The 19,552-nt window shown below is 36.1% G+C and overlaps 1 protein-coding gene across 1 annotated transcript in view; it reads right to left on the reverse strand.

The window, feature by feature from the left end:
• Window positions 1-720: 720 nt before the first annotated feature.
• The window catches only part of LOC128206244 (uncharacterized), a 31,988-nt gene continuing 13,156 nt past the window's right edge, over window positions 721-19,552 (reverse strand). The window contains exons 2-6 of the mRNA XM_052908590.1: window positions 14,509-14,665; window positions 7,748-7,830; window positions 6,718-6,808; window positions 5,328-5,339; window positions 721-3,275 (exon numbers count right to left, since the gene is read on the reverse strand). Coding sequence (XP_052764550.1) covers window positions 3,081-3,275; window positions 5,328-5,339; window positions 6,718-6,808; window positions 7,748-7,830; window positions 14,509-14,665 — 538 coding nt within the window. The 3' untranslated portion in view covers window positions 721-3,080. The remainder of the gene's footprint in view (window positions 3,276-5,327; window positions 5,340-6,717; window positions 6,809-7,747; window positions 7,831-14,508; window positions 14,666-19,552) is intronic.

Consider the following 19,552-nt stretch of genomic DNA (forward strand, 5'->3'; position numbering starts at 1 on the left):
ACGGTTCCATATTTAGGTACTCCGAGGGCAAAAATGGCAGTCCTTGACTGTGCGGTTAATAAAGTACTTTTCATGCCGATTGGTAGTATCTTGATAAATACCATTTATATCAACCAATTGGTTTGAATCCTAGTATGCTGATGGAAGATTTTGTAGTTGTGGTGCACGTCTAACTAAAAATATTTCAAAAATAGTGCCGTGTTCCGATTTATTTGCTCACCCAGTAAAGCAATGCTTTGTTGTCTGATTTTGCCTATTTGGCCTGACTCTGTTTTAAAACATTCACAAGAACCCGAAGACCAAGCGACATTTATTCCGACTATTAATTCGCTAAACGTGTAAATGTTTACAAGTCGGATTGATACTGATAATGTATAATTGACTATTATTTATGTTTTATATGTCGGGAAAAACCTACTCGAACTTAATAAAAGTCAATACGATACGTTATTGTTTATTTAATATTGTTTTCCAATTATTATGACGTAATCGCACATCGTAATCGTAAATACTGCAGGTGTTCTTACCATGTGCTAGACACTTAAATACTGGAACAAAGACATTTTCAAGATTCATGATTTTTGCCAAACGTATACCACGAAATTACTATAATTATTGAGAGTAATATAACTTTTCCGTGTTTATTTTTGGTCTTCTTGATGATTCAGTCGGCAGCCGGGCGCAGCGGTATGAATGGTAGACCAAAAAGAACGATGTAAACAAGGAGAGAACCTTTATTTAAATGAACAAAGATAAATGCCTATACAACAAATATATCTTAATCTCTCATGCTGAATAACTTCAATATCATTTTACTCTTTACAAACTCTGGGCACAGGCTTTGCCAAATACATAATTTTACTACATTTTATCATAACCATACATTTGATGCAAATTACTCATGTTATCAGTAAATTGAAAAAGAGAACATGTAATTCAAGTAACTTCAAGGCACTTCACAAAAAACAACACAAGGAGCCGATTTTTCAGAATTTTGTTAAAGTTAACAACGTGATTTACGACATCGTTGTTAACTTTTAAACATGAACTTGTTAATGATGGGTCTCATATTTGGATATTAACAAGCACATCTGCAATGCAGCAGATCACAAGTGTATTCATTCAACTTCGAGAGCAGTAACGCTTTGAAAATTAACAAATACCAAGTTAACAACGTTGTTAACTGTAACAAAGTTCTGGACAATCGGCCGAATAATTAATGTATATAATTTTCTTACGCCTCGCCTGCAGATAAAAATACAACAATATACAGGTATAAAGAGTGAATATAATATGAATTTATATAAATAAATACAAAAGAATACAAATGGAGTATAATGTTCGTCGATTGATTGTAAAGATTTTCGTTCAAACCAAAGCCCACGAGATTGATAGTCGATTGCGAATTATATTTACGCAAGAAGCGAGAAAAATCCACACATCAACAGAATAGCGTAAGTATTGCTTTATGTCATACCCTAAAATCACTTTTTTTAAATAAAATGTAAAATAATTGTCTTTACAAAAGCATTAAAAATATTCAACAACTGTCCTATTTCTTTTGCGTCGTATTGTGAAAGTTGATTTGCGCATGCGCACTAGGCAACTGTGTGATACAGATTCAGAAAACAGTGTTGTAATACGGATATTTTTCCGGTTTCCATATTTTATGTTTATTTCATGCAACAATTTAGACGGAAATTTTACATGTATGAAAAAAATGTTTAAAGTAACCGATGGGAGTCAAACAACAAATCAATGTCAAATGTGGACTATATTTTCACATATTTTATAGAAAAAAAATGTCAGCTTCAAAGTATATTTAAAAACTCGTGTCTTTTTGACTATCAATAATCCAAGACCACTGGCATCGGATTTTCAAATTCATTCATTTTTTTTTTTTAATCCAAAAACAAATCTTATTATTCCCAACTAAACATTATAATAACAAAAATGTGAAGAAAATATTATTTTTATAAATATGCATTTTGTACAGTATTTAATTCTTAGTTTCGAATTATAAGGTTTTTTTTATTTCAAAAAAAAGACTGAGTTTGAAATTCCGGTGCCAGTGTCCAAGAACACCTACATATTTCTCAGAAGTGATACACATAACACTACCAACCATGCTTTTTTGCTCATTTTGCACTTCGTCGCGATTTTTCCACTGCGGACGTTATCGTTTTAACCTTATTTTCACTATACGCCGCGATTGAAGCATAACGCCCACCGCGTTCATTTCTATAATTTCCCCGCGTTCCACCGCGTCGAGTCACCGCAAAACACGGCATTGCGTAGTGTTAATTAATGAAGATTGATTAAGATAACTGTCAATTTTCTGAAGTTTATATTCTTTGTTCCCGTCCTATAAATATAATTATAGTCAAGTTTATTAAACTCATACCAACTTGACCCGTAGTTTACAAATCTTGGTTCGTACTCAAAACGTAGTTTGATCCCTGAAAAGTATGCTTTGCAACTGTGAAACTATTTAGACGCTATTGTCACCTTGTGTGATTGTCAATATACTAAATTGAATAAAACTGCGCACGTTTTTCGATGCGTTGTGTTTTGGTTGTGTTTTTAGTATTAATATAAGAGATTGTTTACCCTCGCAATCTAATGAATTACATTTTGCGAGCACGGTTTAGTTTACATGTTCTATCTTCTAATTGTACCACCTTTACCTATAAAAATACCTGCACATCGCGGTAAGCCACCGCGTGCATGTTTTCGAAAGTCGTTCGCGGAAGCAGCAGATGAACGCGGTGATAACGCGTACCATCGGGTTGGCGACCGCGAAATATATCGCCGCGATTTTCAGCGATGGCGCAATCTCTTCCACGGCTGCAAAAACGCGTGGTTGGTAGTGTAGTATATTTTCGTATGATGGAATAAAAATGTGAAAATGAAAAACGTGGGTTAATATAGAAAAGTGATATACAACTGTTGAGGAATGTCTAGGAATGTCATCACAACGTACACCTGCTTCGAATGTTTCGTTTTTAAATATATTCATTCAGACGAATGAAAATATTTGGAATGCTCATAAATCGAGTAAAAAACAACAACAATCAACACTACATCCCGTTGTTCGCCTCATCGTCCGTCAAATGTGGCGATGTTTCGCCCTTGTCGACCGCCGGTTTGTCCTTCTCCATAAGGATCTGGAACTGTTTCGTAAGAAACTCTTCATACGTTATCTTGCCATCTTTGTCTGCACCCATCTGTTCGATTGTTTTAAGCGTGCTGTCGTCGACTTCTATGTCAAGTTGCTGCCAAGAAATAACATAAAAATAACATAGATGAATAATAATGAATATCATGTGTTTCCTGTCCGGATAGAAAAATCCGACCCGACACGTGCGTAAGCCGATTACGAGACTTGCTAGGCAGCGTACCCGAGGGTTGGATTTTTTTATTCGGACCGGTAACACATGATTGTTATTCGTTCTTGCATACCTATATTAGTATTTGTGGAAAATGTAGAAAACTCTTTTTTAGCAAATTTAACCAAAAAAACGCAGGAATATTCACTGAAGTGTACCAAACAAATCGGTCCTTAACATCCAGTTCGAGCCAACGATGAAATCGAGCCAAGCGAGTGTGAGTCAACGAGGTTCGACTGTAGTTTATCAATTATAAAAACTGTTCAGAGGCCTAAGGCAATAACCAAACGACAATAACCAAGGAAAACAACAACAACAACAGCAACAACAACCTTTAATGCATTAGCAATATTCATCGCAGCAAATGAGTATAGATGTAGAGTATCGTTTATTATTATCGGTATATTATATTTTATGTTATTAACTCATAATATTAAAAATCTAGGGGGAGACAATGTAATTACATTTATATGACATTACATGTATAACGATTCAAATTAATAAATTACTAAAATAACTGTTGAAGATTCAGAAAAGAAGGAAATGTCATAAAGTGAAATAAATAAAAAAAAACATATATATATATATATATAAATAAATAAATAAATAAATGAATGAATGAATAAATGAATGAATGAATGAATGAATTAATTAATTAATTAATTAATAAATAAATAAATAAATAAATAAATAAATAAATAAATAATGGTTTAAAATTGAAGTTAATACATAGGATGAATAAAAACTATATGGGTAAATGTATACATACCACAAACAACTGACCACAAGCAAACCACACAGGCATCAAATTAGTTTACCGACAATTGATGGGAGTACTACGGTGTCACAGAGGTGACATGTGCATGTTTTCATTTATCTCGTGCGCACGAGATACTAAGTCATGTGCATGAGATACTATGTCGTGCGCACGAGATGATAAAGTATTGCGCACGAACTACGTTGTGCATTCGAGATTCTATGTCGCGCGCACGAGATAATTAAGTCGTGCGCACGAGATACTATGTCGCGCGCACGAGTTACTATGCCATGCACACGAGTTACTAAGTTCTGCGCACGACATAATTAGCAAATCAGAATACACCTTACAAACATAACTGTTAAAGTGTATTCTGATTGGCTAATTATGTCGTGCGCACGACTTTATTATCTCGTGCAAACGACATACAGACATAGTATCTCGTGCGCACGGCTTAGTATGTCGTGCTCAAGACTTAGTATTTCGTGCACACGAGATATATAAAAAAAAACACACGCATGTCACAATTATGGCACCGTAGAGTACCGCCTTGGAACGGGTTCACTTGACACGAGTCCACCGTAGAGTCAAAGCGTTTTTTACTTTAATTAAGAACGGTGTTGCTGCGAAGGAGATGGTAGAAAATCAATGATAAGGCCAAAAAAATGGTTTGGTTTGGGTTACGTCCCTTTCATAAACATGTAGGGTAGGTAGGTTATTTTTATATAATCACGATACTGTCATCATTGAAGAATGGTGTTAAAGTAATCTTCTGTATAAATCTTTAAAGGTTTCATATTAAAACAAACACTTATTTATCAACTGTCTATATAAACGTTAGGGTCGGCGCCTATTTAGTAGGTAGGGTCGGGTAACGCGAACTAAATGTATGTTTAGGCCTAAATTGTTAAGGTATCGATTTTTTAGGTAAGGATTTCAGAAACGAGTGAATGTGTCATTCTGGCGGAGAAATGGAGCTTAAAATTAACATTTTCTCTGTTAAATTGCAATTCCCAACCGCATAAGAGTAACAATGAATGTCAATCCATGACACAAATTGTTTACAGTTCATATGACACTAAAGCAGGAGCTCATTCCAAGCAAACTACTGTCGATGCGTCATGTGACAAACACATAACAATACAATTTAAAATACACATGCCAAACGACAATAACATTACCTCTATGCAGATCTAAAAAGAACAAAAATATTCTATGACAATGAGCTGTGGATATTTAAAAAAATAAAAAAGGCTATTTACAATAAGATATTTCTAAGGAATGCATTTATTTAAAAAATAAACCTGATTCAAAGCTGCACTCTAACAGATTTACCGTTTTGACAACTTTTTTATTTTATTTTTTGGAATGAGCCAATTTTTGCGCTTATATCTGCAAACAAGTGATTTAAGACTGCTGACAAAAGATCAGATCGCTTATTTTCATATTTCCATTCGAAAATTAATGTTTTATGGCTAAAAGCGTTACTAACGGTTTAAGAAAAAATGGATTAAACATCAATTTTTGAACTTAGAAATAAAAATCTGCGATCAGATTTTTGTCAGCAGCCTTATATCACTGGTGACCATGCATTTTTGCATAAATTGGCACCTTGAAAGACAAAAAAATAACAAAGTTGTCAAAATGATAAATCTGTGAGAGTGCAGCTTTAAGCTGGAATGCTTACACAAGACAAAAAAAAACTAAGTTGAAAAATAAAAGGGAGTTTATGGATATATTTTCAAACAAAGATGCGAGGGTCCATAATCTAAAAAAAATGACCAAAAATGACCAACAATTAAGCCTTTCTTGTTCCGCGCCGCTGCACTAAATTCTGATGTTAATATTATTTTGGATGAGAGTGATACTCTCGCTTCTGATCAGATTTCTGTCTATAATATATTGAACGATTTTTAATATAGGTATTAAAAGCTGTTGAAATATCGAAATATTGCAGCTATCAATGATTCAAAACTGTGTACGTTTAGTTTTAGCAAAATTAATCAGAAGCATGTACATCAAACATTAACTTCTATGGAACCAAAAAAGGACACTTGGGAAGATTATCTATCACCAAGGGTGTTAAGGCTTGTGCTGAATCACTAACAAAACTTTCAGTATCAAAATTGTCAACACATGTTTTGATAATGTTCCACACTGTAGGATAATATTACAGTTGATAACAGACAATAGTTGATCGTGTGATCACATGACTTAGTAGTGATCCACACCTATAAGCATCGTTCACGTTTGGCAAATTGTTCATATGTATTTATTGAAAGTTCATGTGTTAAATCTGTATTATGTGACATGTTAAACTCACGTTATATATATGTATTTATATTTTATGACTATGTACCTTGTGGGTATAATGTTTAGATAATGGAAATAATGAGCATTCTTATGTCTTGTCGTTGTACAGATGCGTCATGGGCTCGATATGATCAGGCCTTTACGGAATAACTAAGGATGGCTCTAGTAATTTTATAAAGGCCAAGTCACGTTTTATATTGGAAATTCCCCAAAATATACCTTAAGACAATTTTATCTTGAATAAACTTTTATACTCACCGATTCAAGTCCATTGATTATTTCCTGTTTGCTGGCCCGCCCGTCAGCGTTCTTGTCAAACAAACGAAAGAGTTGCCGGTACTTCATGGTCCTGGATACCACAATAAACATTAAAGATGCACTCTTACTCCCAGAAAAGATTTACCACAATTAATAATATTGTTTTAATATTCCAAAAAGGAGGAATACATGTCGAAAACAATGGTTCTTATGAAGGATACCCAGTTTTATTTGAACAAATTGTGCCTAAAACACGGTATTTCTACCTTATGAGACTACAGTAGACCACAGTAAATCTTTAAGCGTTCACCAATCATTTAATATTTTTGCGCTTTCTGTTGTTAAATACACGGTTACAATTTTGTTTTCAGAAATTAATACTTTTCATAAATGCATTATTTAGTAAGTAGTTAAAGTTGTATCAGTCAAAATGGATGTTTGTTTTAAATGTGTGTGTACTGATTTTGAATAAGAGTGTCACTTTAAATGGTTGACGATTATTTACATTGAAATGTCTATTGTAATCTGGCTCCAAAATGAAATGCAAAGTACAGCGAGCAAAGCTGCATGTATAATTACGTATACATTAAAGGGACTAGACACCAGATGGTACAATTACAAGAAAAAAAGAAAATTGTAAAAGAATTATATTAAATTGACATCGATGTGCACAGTGTAATGATTCTTACTTACTAATGTATCACATCCCTAACGACACATGCATCTTTCGCATTTGTTGCTCATTTTCTAATTCGAAATTTACTAGGGCTGTCTACCACGTAAATTCCAGTAAGTTTAAAACTAGCGTTGGTATTTATCTGTACTCATAAACAGAAATGATTTAAACTGAGAAACCATTATGCTCTTTTTTAAACGGGGGTAAAAGGATAGGCAACAACATGATTGTTGTGTTTATTACTTCATGTAAAGTTATGTAACATCGGCCTCCTACTAGCTCGCATTGGCAATTCTAGACCATCTGGTGGCTACACCTTTAATCATGCAACAGTATTAGTTCCGATTGTCTTACCTTTTCTGTAAGTACTTGTCATCTTTGAAATTCTCGATATAATCCTCCAAAAGAACAATATCGGCTTTTCGGTAGTCCCATTCCTGAAGCAGAGAAATTGAATAAGGCAAAAGACACAGAGGAGTAGAGAAACTTGAAGGTAGGCCATCGATCATTTATGCTAATTGTTGCCATTGGTTTAGTTTCATTTTAAAGTTAGAATATATATATATATATATATATATATATATATATATATATATATATATATATATATATATATATATATATATATACATATATATATTAAGGTTTTCACCAAGAGTGTGTTTATATAGGCACCATGCTATTTAAAAAACAAATTAAAAAAATTGCAATATAATCAAAGTCAATTTTTATTGCAAAATTATAACATCATTTTAATAAATCATATCATAAAAGTAGCGTCATTATGGTGGTATTTCAAAATGTAGATTATGCACAAATAATATAATAATTAATCAATATTAATTAAACACGGAAATAATCTCGATGTTAAAGGGGATGTACTCCGTATGATAAAACAGCGAGAAAAAAGAAAATTGTAAAAAACTGACATAAATTTGGGATCGATGTGTATAATGCATTGAAACTTACTAACTGAAGTACCACATAGTTTACAATTAATTTATTTTTCGCAGTTTTTTCGTATTTTTTTCCATTAAAAATATTACTAGATATGTCTACCTAGTAGAATTCATTCCTTATGCGTGATTGGCTAGTCGATGTTATCACGTGATATGATTATGTTAGGTATATAGCTTAAATATTCCAACTGTTTAAAGTAAGTCTTCGTAGCACAGGGGATACAGCACTGGACTCCAATTTTGGCGACACCGGTTCGAACCCCGTCTCCGGCTCGATTTTTTTCTTACACTTTGGTATGGTTTTTTTACAATTATGATAACAAAGAGTATAACATTTTATGAAATAATTGTCCTGAGATTCGTTACAGAAAAAAAACTTTTTTTGGTGCCAATCTGGTGTACAATCCCTTTAATATCTTAAATGCATTAACACATCTTCGTAACCTAACGAAGTGTATTACCTTAAAGAGATCAAAGAAAAGTGTAAAGCAATTATTTATGTGAATGAAGAGAAGATATAGCAACAAGGTAATGCTTTCACTATCTCGCAATGAAATAACTCTGACTTGGTAGTGTCCACCTAAGCAGCAAGAGATACACATGACGTTCATACACTATGAGTATTCCTCACATAACCTATTACGATCATATTAGTAACATAATGTTTAAAAAGGAAAAGAACAAACGGACAAACAAACAATAAGTCTTACTTGCAGTGTCCTATTGGATTTACTGCGGTCTAACTTTCATGTTGGGAAGATCCGTGACAAACAAACAATAAGTCTTACTTGCAGTGTCCTATTGGCTTTACTGCGGTCTAACTTTCATGTTGGGAAGATCCTTGACAAACAAACAAAAAGTCTTGCCTGTAGTGTCGTATTGGCTTTACTGCGGTCTAACTTTCATGTTGGGAAGATCCTTGACAAACAAACAATAAGTCTTACTTGCAGTGTCCTATTGGCTTTACTGCGGTCCAACTTTCATGTTGGGAAGATCCTTGACAAACAAACAAAAAGTATTACCTGTAGTGTCGTTTTGGCTTTACTGCGGTCTAACTTTCATGTTGGGAAGATCCTTGACAAACAAACAATAAGTCTTACTTGCAGTGTCCTATTGGCTTTACTGCGGTCTAACTTTCGTGTTGGGAAGATCCTTGACAAACAAACAATAAGTCTTACTTGCAGTGTCCTATTGGCTTTACTGCGGTCTAACTTTCATGTTGGGAAGATCCGTGACAAATAAACAATAAGTCTTACCTGCAGCGTCCTATTGGCTTTACTGCGGTCTAACTTTCATGTTGGGAAGATCCTTGACAAACAAACAAAAAGTATTACCTGTAGTGTCGTTTTGGCTTTACTGCGGTCTAACTTTCATGTTGGGAAGATCCTTGACAAACAAACAATAAGTCTTACTTGCAGTGTCCTATTGGCTTTACTGCGGTCTAACTTTCATGTTGGGAAGATCCTTGACAAACAAACAATAAGTCTTACTTGCAGTGTCCTATTGGCTTTACTGCGGTCTAACTTTCATGTTGGGAAGATCCGTGACAAATAAACAATAAGTCTTACCTGCAGCGTCCTATTGGCTTTACTGCGGTCTAACTTTCATGTTGGGAAGATCCTTGACAAACAAACAATAAGTCTTACTTGCAGTGTCCTATTGGCTTTACTGCGGTCTAACTTTCATGTTGGGAAGATCCGTAACAAACAAACAATAAGTCTTACTTGCAGTCTCCTATTGGCTTTACTGCGGTCTAACTTTCATGTTGGGAAGATCCTTGACAAACAAACAATAAGTCTTACTTGCAGTCTCCTATTGGCTTTACTGCGGTCTAACTTTCAGGTTGGGAAGATCCTTGACAAACAAACAATAAGTCTTACTTGCAGTGTCCTTTTGGCTTTACTGCCGTCTAACTTTCATGTTGGGAAGATCCGTGACAAACAAACAATAAGTCTTACTTGCAGCGTCCTATTGGCTTTACTGCGGTCTAACTTTCATGTTGGGAAGATCCGTGACAAACAAACAATAAGTCTTACTTGCAGTGTCCTTTTGGCTTTACTGCGGTCTAACTTTCATGTTGGGAAGATCCTTGACAAACAAACAATAAGTCTTACTTGCAGTGTCCTTTTGGCTTTACTGCCGTCTAACTTTCATGTTGGGAAGATCCGTGACAAACAAGCAATAAGTCTTACTTGCAGTGTCCTATTGGCTTTACTGCGGTCTAACTTTCATGTTGGGAAGATCCGTGACAAATAAGCAATAAGTCTTACCTGCAGCGTCCTATTGGCTTTACTGCGGTCTAACTTTCATGTTGGGAAGATCCTTGACAAACAAACAATAAGTCTTACTTGCAGCGTCCTATTGGCTTTACTGCGGTCTAACTTTCATGTTGGGAACATCCGTGACAAACAAACAATAAGTCTTACTTGCAGTGTCCTTTTGGCTTTACTGCGGTCTAACTTTCATGTTGGGAAGATCCTTGACAAACAAACAATAAGTCTTACTTGCAGTGTCCTTTTGGCTTTACTGCCGTCTAACTTTCATGTTGGGAAGATCCGTGACAAACAAGCAATAAGTCTTACTTGCAGTGTCCTATTGGCTTTACTGCGGTCTAACTTTCATGTTGGGAAGATCCGTGACAAATAAGCAATAAGTCTTACCTGCAGCGTCCTATTGGCTTTACTGCGGTCTAACTTTCATGTTGGGAAGATCCTTGACAAACAAACAATAAGTCTTACTTGCAGCGTCCTATTGGCTTTACTGCGGTCTAACTTTCATGTTGGGAACATCCGTGACAAACAAACAATAAGTCTTACTTGCAGCGTCCTATTGGCTTTACTGCGGTCTAACTTTCATGTTGGTAAGATCCGTGACAAACAAACAATAAGTCTTACTTGCAGCGTCCTATTGGCTTTACTGCGGTCTAACTTTCATGTTGGGAAGATCCGTGACAAACAAACAATAAGTCTTACCTGCAGCGTCCTATTGGCTTTACTGCGGTCTAACTTTCATGTTGGGAAGATCCGTGACAAACAAACAATAAGTCTTATTTGCAGTGTCCTATTGGCTTTACTGCGGTCTAACTTTCATGTTGGGAAGATCCGTGACAAACAAACAATAAGTCTTACTTGCAGTGTCCTATTGGCTTTACTGCGGTCTAACTTTCATGTTGGGAAGATCCGTGACAAACAAACAATAAGTCTTACCTGCAGCGTCCTATTGGCTTTACTGCGGTTTAATTTTCATGTTGGGAAGATCCGTAACAAACAAACAATAAGTCTTACTTGCAGCGTCCTATTGGCTTTACTGCGGTCTAACTTTCATGTTGGGAAGATCCGTGACAAACAAACAATAAGTCTTACCTGCAGCGTCCTATTGGCTTTACTGCGGTCTAACTTTCATGTTGGAAGATCCGTGACAAACAAACAATAAGTCTTACCTACAGCGTCCTATTGGCTTTACTGCGGTCTAACTTTCATGTTGGGAAGATCCGTGACAAATAAACAATAAGTCTTACTTGCAGTGTCCTATTGGCTTTACTACGGTCTAACTTTCATGTTGGGAAGATCCGTGACAAACAAACAATAAGTCTTACTTGCAGTGTCCTATTGGCTTTACTGCGGTCTAACTTTCATGTTGGGAAGATCCGTGACAAATAAACAATAAGTCTTACCTGCAGCGTCCTATTGGCTTTACTGCGGTCTAACTTTCATGTTGGGAAGATCCGTGACAAACAAACAATAAGTTTTACCTGCAGTGTCCTATTGGCGTTACTGCGGTCTAACTTTCATGTTGGGAAGATCCTTGACAAACAAACAATAAGTCTTACTTGCAGTGTCCTATTGGCTTTACTGCGGTCTAACTTTCATGTTGAGAAGATCCGTGACAAACAAACAATAAGTCTTACTTGCAGTGTCCTATTGGCTTTACTGCGGTCTAACTTTCATGTTGGGAAGATCCGTGACAAATAAACAATAAGTCTTACCTGCAGCGTCCTATTGGCTTTACTGCGGTCTAACTTTCATGTTGGGAAGATCCGTGACAAATAAACAATAAGTCTTACTTGCAGCGTCCTATTGGCTTTACTGCGGTCTAACTTTCATGTTGGGAAGATCCGTGACAAATAAACAATAAGTCTTACTTGCAGTGTTTTATTGGCTTTACTGCGGTCTAACTTTCATGTTGGGAAGATCCGTAACAAACAAACAATAAGTTTTACTTGCAATGTCCTATTGGCTTTACTGCGGTCTAACTTTCATGTTGGGAAGATCCGTCACAAACAAACAATAAGTCTTACCTGCAGCGTCCTATTGGCTTTACTGCGGTCTAACTTTCATGTTGGGAAGATCCGTGACAAACAAACAATAAGTCTTACTTGCAGTGTCCTATTGGCTTTACTGCGGTCTAACTTTCATGTTGGGAAGATCCGTGACAAATAAACAATAAGTCTTACCTGCAGCGTCCTATTGGCTTTACTGCGGTCTAACTTTCATGTTGGGAAGATCCGTAACAAACAAACAATAAGTCTTACTTGCAGTGTCCTATTGGCTTTACTGCGGTCTAACTTTCATGTTGGGAAGATCCGTAACAAACAAACAATAAGTCTTACTTGCAGTGTCCTATTGGCTTTGCTGCGGTCTAACTTTTATGTTGGGAATACCCGTGACAAACAAACAATAAGTCTTACTTGCAGCGTCCTATTGGCTTTACTGCGGTCTAACTTTCATGTTGGGAAGATCCGTAACAAACAAACAATAAGTCTTACTTGCAGTGTCCTATTGGCTTTGCTGCGGTCTAACTTTCATGTTGGGAAGATCCGTAACAAACAAACAATAAGTCTTACTTGCAGTGTCCTATTGGCTTTACTGCGGTCTAACTTTCATGTTGGGAAGATCCGTGACAAATAAACAATAGGTCTTACTTGCAGTGTTTTATTGGATTTACTGCGGTCTAACGTTCAGTTTGGGAATACCCGTGACAAACAAACAATAGGTCTTACTTGCAGTGTCCTATTGGCTTTACTGCGGTCTAACTTTTATGTTGGGAAGATCCGTGACAAACAAACAATAAGTCTTACTTGCAGTGTCCTATTGGCTTTACTGTGGTCTAACTTTCATATTGGGAAGATCCGTGACAAACAAACAATAGGTCTTACTTGCAGTGTTTTATTGGATTTACTGCGGTCTAACGTTCAGTTTGGGAATACCCGTGACAAACAAACAATAGGTCTTACTTGCAGTGTCCTATTGGCTTTACTGTGGTCTAACGTTCAGTTTGGGAATACCCGTGACAAACAAACAATAGGTCTTACTTGCAGTGTTTTATTGGATTTACTGCGGTCTAACGTTCAGTTTGGGAATACCCGTGACAAACAAACAATAGGTCTTACTTGCAGTGTCCTATTGGCTTTACTGCGGTCTAACTTTCATGTTGGGAATACCCGTGACAAACAAACAATAAGTCTTACTTGCAGTGTCCTATTGGCTTTTCTGCGGTCTAACTTTCATGTTGGGAAGATCCGTGACAAACAAACAATAAGTCTTACTTGCAGTGTCCTATTGGCTTTACTGCGGTCTAACTTTCATGTTGGGAAGATCCGTGACAAACAAACAATAGGTCTTACTTGCAGTGTCCTATTGGCTTTACTGCGGTCTAACTTTCATGTTGGGAAGATCCGTAACAAACAAACAATAAGTCTTACTTGCAGTGTCCTATTGGCTTTACTGCGGTCTAACTTTTATGTTGGGAAGATCCTTGACAAACAAACAATAAGTCTTACTTGCAGTGTCCTATTGGATTTACTGCGGTCTAACTTTCATGTTGGGAAGATCCTTGACAAACAAACAATAAGTCTTACTTGCAGTGTCCTATTGGCTTTACTGCGGTCTAACTTTCATGTTGGGAAGATCCGTAACAAACAAACAATAAGTCTTACTTGCAGTGTCCTATTGGCTTTACTGCGGTCTAACTTTAATGTTGGGAAGATCCGTGACAAATAAACAATAAGTCTTACTTGCAGTGTTTTCTTGGGTTTACTGCAATATATCACGGAGGATTGATCCGTGACGAACAAAAAATCGTACTTGCAGTGTCCTCATAAACTTACATCAACCTATCATTGTGAGAAGCTCCGTGACGAAAGAAAATACATCTTACTTGCATTTTCCTTTTGGCCTTGTTGCAGCCAATCATGGTGAGAAGTTCAATAGCCTCTTGTCTGCTGAGTCTGTTGTCTTCGTCTCTGTCCATTGCCTTAAATTCCGCCCGCAGGTAGTTCTCCATAAGCTGCTCTGATATCTTCTCCGGTTTCTTGCTAAAAGAGCATCAGTAATAGGTATTTAAGTCAAGTCAAGTTTCCTTTATTTCACTCATTCCAATTCAAACATGGATAAATGAGGTAAAATCAAATGATAAATGTCACAAAGGCAAACGAGTGAAATGGGTACATATAAAGATTTGATTTTTTATATTACAAATGTTTGAAAATGAATATTATAAATAGTAAATCACCAGTGTAATAAATTTTGTTATATTATTGTCCCATACATTAGTGGATAAATAAATGGAGAGTCTGTAAAATATCGTAGCAATAAGAGACAAAATGGCTTAAATTCTGTATATGTCAACAGGCATGTCCTACAACTATAATGATTTCAATAAAAATTGCTTTAACAAACAGTATTAATTTATATGTATTTAAGAAACCACTAGTTAACCCACCCATCAAACAGGCACGCTTCTTACCATCGTTTTGTGTAACCAGCAACTCGATTGCTTAAACTGCTGACCTTATAAACAAAATGTGTATGTAAGTAAGCTTATTTATACTCGTACTCGGGCCTTGCCCATTCGGCGAGTGTTCCGTTAAGATTGTTAGTCATATTAGGTTTTTGGAGCATAGTGCACAGACAGAATGTAACCCTGGTTAGAGCTACCCCGGTTCTTTAACGTGAACCAGTGTATAGTACTGTCACGCGGGACCCCATTTAACGTCCCTCCCGGAAGACGATTAGTAGTTTTTAGTGATGCTACGGGGAAACGAACCTGTGATCCCTGGATTGATAGTCAAGTGTGTTACCACTAGACCACGGATCCGCCACAAACAAACAAACAAAATACAAGGGTGTGAATGGCTTAAATATTCTACTTAGAAGACCGAATGCGAACACCAAGGCTCAACTCCGCCGAAAAATCATTAAAGGGACTGGACACTAGATGAATCGATTGCAAGATTTTTTTTATCAAAAACTTACATAAAATTAACACGTTGGGTACATCGCATTGAATTTTACTTACTGATGTATCACATTGCTTATGATACATGTATCTTTTGTAGTTTTTGCGAATTATTCAAATTCGAAATTGGCCGGATTTGTCTACCATGTAAATACCAGTAAATTGAAGTGTAACATCGGTATTAGTATCTGCACTAATCACGTGACTTTCACATGCTTAATATACAAAATATAAACTTGGAAACTAGTATGCACTATTTTAAACGGGTCAAGTTTGCTGAGACAGCGACAACATATTCTTTTAATCGTTTAATGTATTGTTTAATACTAGCTCGTTTTGACAATTCTAGTCTTGTTTTTAGAACATACTGTATTTGCTGATTTGGGGACCATCTGGTGTCTAGTCCCTTTACAACTGGAGTAATTGTTTTTCAATACATGTGTGCCTTGTCCTTGAAAACAATATGTAACTAGATTAAGACCGGTTACTGAGTGTTATAGCTCATTTACTTTTAATGGAACAGCTGAAAATGTTCAAACAAAATCGTAATAATACAATTTTGAGAAGGAAAATTGGGTTTCTCCTACCATTACCATCAAACAAATACATCATCTTATGCGTTTACTTCGACATATATTATATATATAAATTTGCTTTTAGAAAGAAAATACTTGAAACGAAAACCAACATTTAATACTTCGGAGAATGATTTTAAAACACGACAGTTTTAACATGCCATTTATATCGACCATATGTCTTGAATTTAGGTTAGCAAATCAAATTTTGAACAGTGAAATTTACTGATAATCCCGTATATAAGAAACAACGAAGCCTATAAAATACAATATGAAACATACACACATGGGTCGTGCTTGTCCTATAGCATTCACTTAATAGATGAATATTTCGGTTGTCCGGTTAGCGCAGAGGTAAGTGCACTCACAAAGGTGTTCAGGGCTCAGTGATTCCATTCAGCCTATTGTTCAGCTAATTACAGGCCAATCAAAACACTTAGTTTCTAATCTTAAATTTAAGTTTAATCTAAGTTGCTTACTAAATACGGCCCAAGGGTTCGATTCCCGGCATGGGCGCATGTGAGTTTGGTAAGTGACAACCAAACCGGACAAATGGCTTTTCTCTGGGTTCTCCGGTTTCCCTCATCAACGCAACTCTCGCGCAACATCGTGCCAAAGGGAGCGACACTCTTATTCAAAATCAATACATACACATGAATAACAAACATAATTATTAAGTGATAAACCTTTAACTACTTAATAAATAATACATTTATGGAAAATATTAATAGCTGAAAACGCACAAATATTAAATGATTGATAAATGCTAAAAGATTTACTATTGTCTACTTTAGTCTCATGAGGGAGAAATACCGTGTTTTATGTTCATTTTTATCAAATTAAACTCGGTATCATTCATAAGAACCATTGTTTTCGATATTTATTCATCCTTTTTGGAATATAAGTTATCATACCTTTCTTCACAATCGTTGTAAAACATATAATGTTTAAATTAAGGGAGTTTTGTTGATACCAAACTATTTTCAGTTTGGGGTTCATTGTTATCGGCGGTTTGGAAACCTGTTTGGCATGAAATGCATGTGTTGTTTTTTTGTACAGCATCTACAACATGGTGGAGCTTCTGCATGTAGCCATTACATCTGGGGAAGGGGGGGGGGTCAAAACGATGTTACCCCAGATGGTCAGTTGCCCGTTTTAACTTTATGGTATTTCAACACACGAGTTTGATCACTGTCCGCCATGGGTTTTTTTATCATAGTGAACTAGTTTTCGGATGGAACGAACCGCCCGAACCGCCTCCGGATGTGGTTTCGATAGTTTCGAAAACCAGTTTCGGATTTTGTAAAACAAATGATAAAAGTGGTCATCTTTGTCTTTGAAACTGTTACAAAAATACACAGTTCGTGAAACCAATATAAAACCCAAACTAGTTTATTACCAGAAAAAGCACTTATGTATGAACATTTCAAAGATAAAGCCTGTAAGAGAACCTCTAGTCAAAATGTAGAAACTTATTGTTCAAATTGCCGCGGCTATAACAATTTAAGTTATGGTCTAAATCTAATATGTCCATTAACTTTTCAAAAATATCAAAATAAAAACTGTAAGTCACCTCGGAACAAGCCTACCCATGGGCGGTTCCAGGAATTGACGTTAGAGGGGGCGTAACTTAGGGTCGCAATCTTTTGACATGCGCCCCTTCCTCTGTATCAAAATTTGTATTGCTTAAAATGTAGATACGGGAGTTGTGTTACTCCCTCAATAAATTTAATAATTCAACTCCTAAATGATACATTTTGAGCGGGGGGTTTCCGATTGTTGATGTACAAAAGTAAATTTGAACGGCTTTTTTTTTTTGGGGGGGGGGGGTGCGCCACCCTCCCCCTGAATACACTAGTGACTCATAAAGACATTTTTAAATACTGAGCAAAGCAAAAGACGTATTAATCAATACATAGCTTACAAGGACTCAGATACAGTTCACGTGAAAGTGTTTGTCTAGCGTGTACTAAATGGCATTTTCCTACTAAAATAAAAGTCAATCAAAACATGATTTTGTTGTGTATTGAAACACTGCGCCTTTAACTAATCGATTGGTTTAAATTCGAATTCAAACTCAATCTTATACTGCCTCGCCGAAAAACAATACAAGTACATTTAATTAGTATGGTGTATTAAAACATTTTGGTAATATGAAGTAAAAAGCATTGTTTCAAAAATTAATAAGTTTTTGTAAATTTTTGCACAAGGTTCACAGCAATAGTATGTAGAACTTGACCTTCTAACTCCTTGTTCCCACAAAGTAAACTATCATCAGTGTTTCATTATCCTACTTCATCCTATTTTCTAGTTTCTTAGTGGACATCTTTTCTACAAACATAATGTCTTTTGTCTGGACCACCGACCTACTCACCCTAAAATCAATAAAAGTCATCTTCTGGTTACGGTGCAACCGTGCTACAAAGTTTCATGTGCCTGCGTCAAACCATGCTTTAATTTTTGCGGATATATTTCTCTTCTTTTCCACAAAAAGAGTATGACCTTGAACTTGACAATCTTTGTACCCACAATTGATAAGGACCAAAAACGGGCCATATACATCATAAATACAAATACCAATATTCATTGTCGAATTATTCTTATTTAATGCACCAGTCAATTGTAACCACGGCTCCCCAAGGTCCGGGGAATAGCGGGGACTTTGACTTTTGACTTGGTCCAGCCAACCCCGGGTAAAATCCCCGCCCTGCAGGAACGAACTGATGTTAAAATCCCTGCCAAATACCCCCGCACACCAGGGACCCTATGTAAGGCCATTCCCCGCTATATTTTGCGCGAAGACAAAACCACCGCATACACCCGACACTGCGGGGCAACCTGAAAGGTAAAAACACGGCCCAATTCCCCGGCTATCCCCGGTATACCCCCGGACCGGGGGGGGGGGGGGGCTTGGTTGCAATTGACTAGTGCATTAATGGGGCGTTATAGGTTTCGCAAATTTTATATTGTGACCTTCGTTTTATTGACCTTTAAGCTTTCAATGAGTGTTGAATACTTCACCCAGCTTTATTTTTTTCTAAGAAAAAAGATTTACTCCTTAATAATGTTCTGTCAATGTAAAATGAAAGTTCTTTTATGTATGTTAGTATATTGATCTCTTAAAGAAGAAAACGATTAAAAAAACAACTTATTGTCAATATTTGCTTCTACGTCATTCGTTCCTCTAGTAACAGTTATCATTAAGATAAACTTAATGAGACTATTGTTAAAAGTGGCAAAGAACTCACAATGGCGTGTGTCTGGTGTAATGACTTTGAGAATAAATGAGGTTTGCTGAGGTATTGGAAATAAAAAAGACGTCAGTTGAAAACAAAACTTGTGAGAGATAAGAAAATGAGTTTCAAATTATCTTAAAGCTGCACTCTCAC

Source organism: Mya arenaria, chromosome 10, assembly GCF_026914265.1.
Source record: "Mya arenaria isolate MELC-2E11 chromosome 10, ASM2691426v1".
Taxonomy (NCBI): Eukaryota; Metazoa; Mollusca; class Bivalvia; order Myida; family Myidae; genus Mya; species Mya arenaria.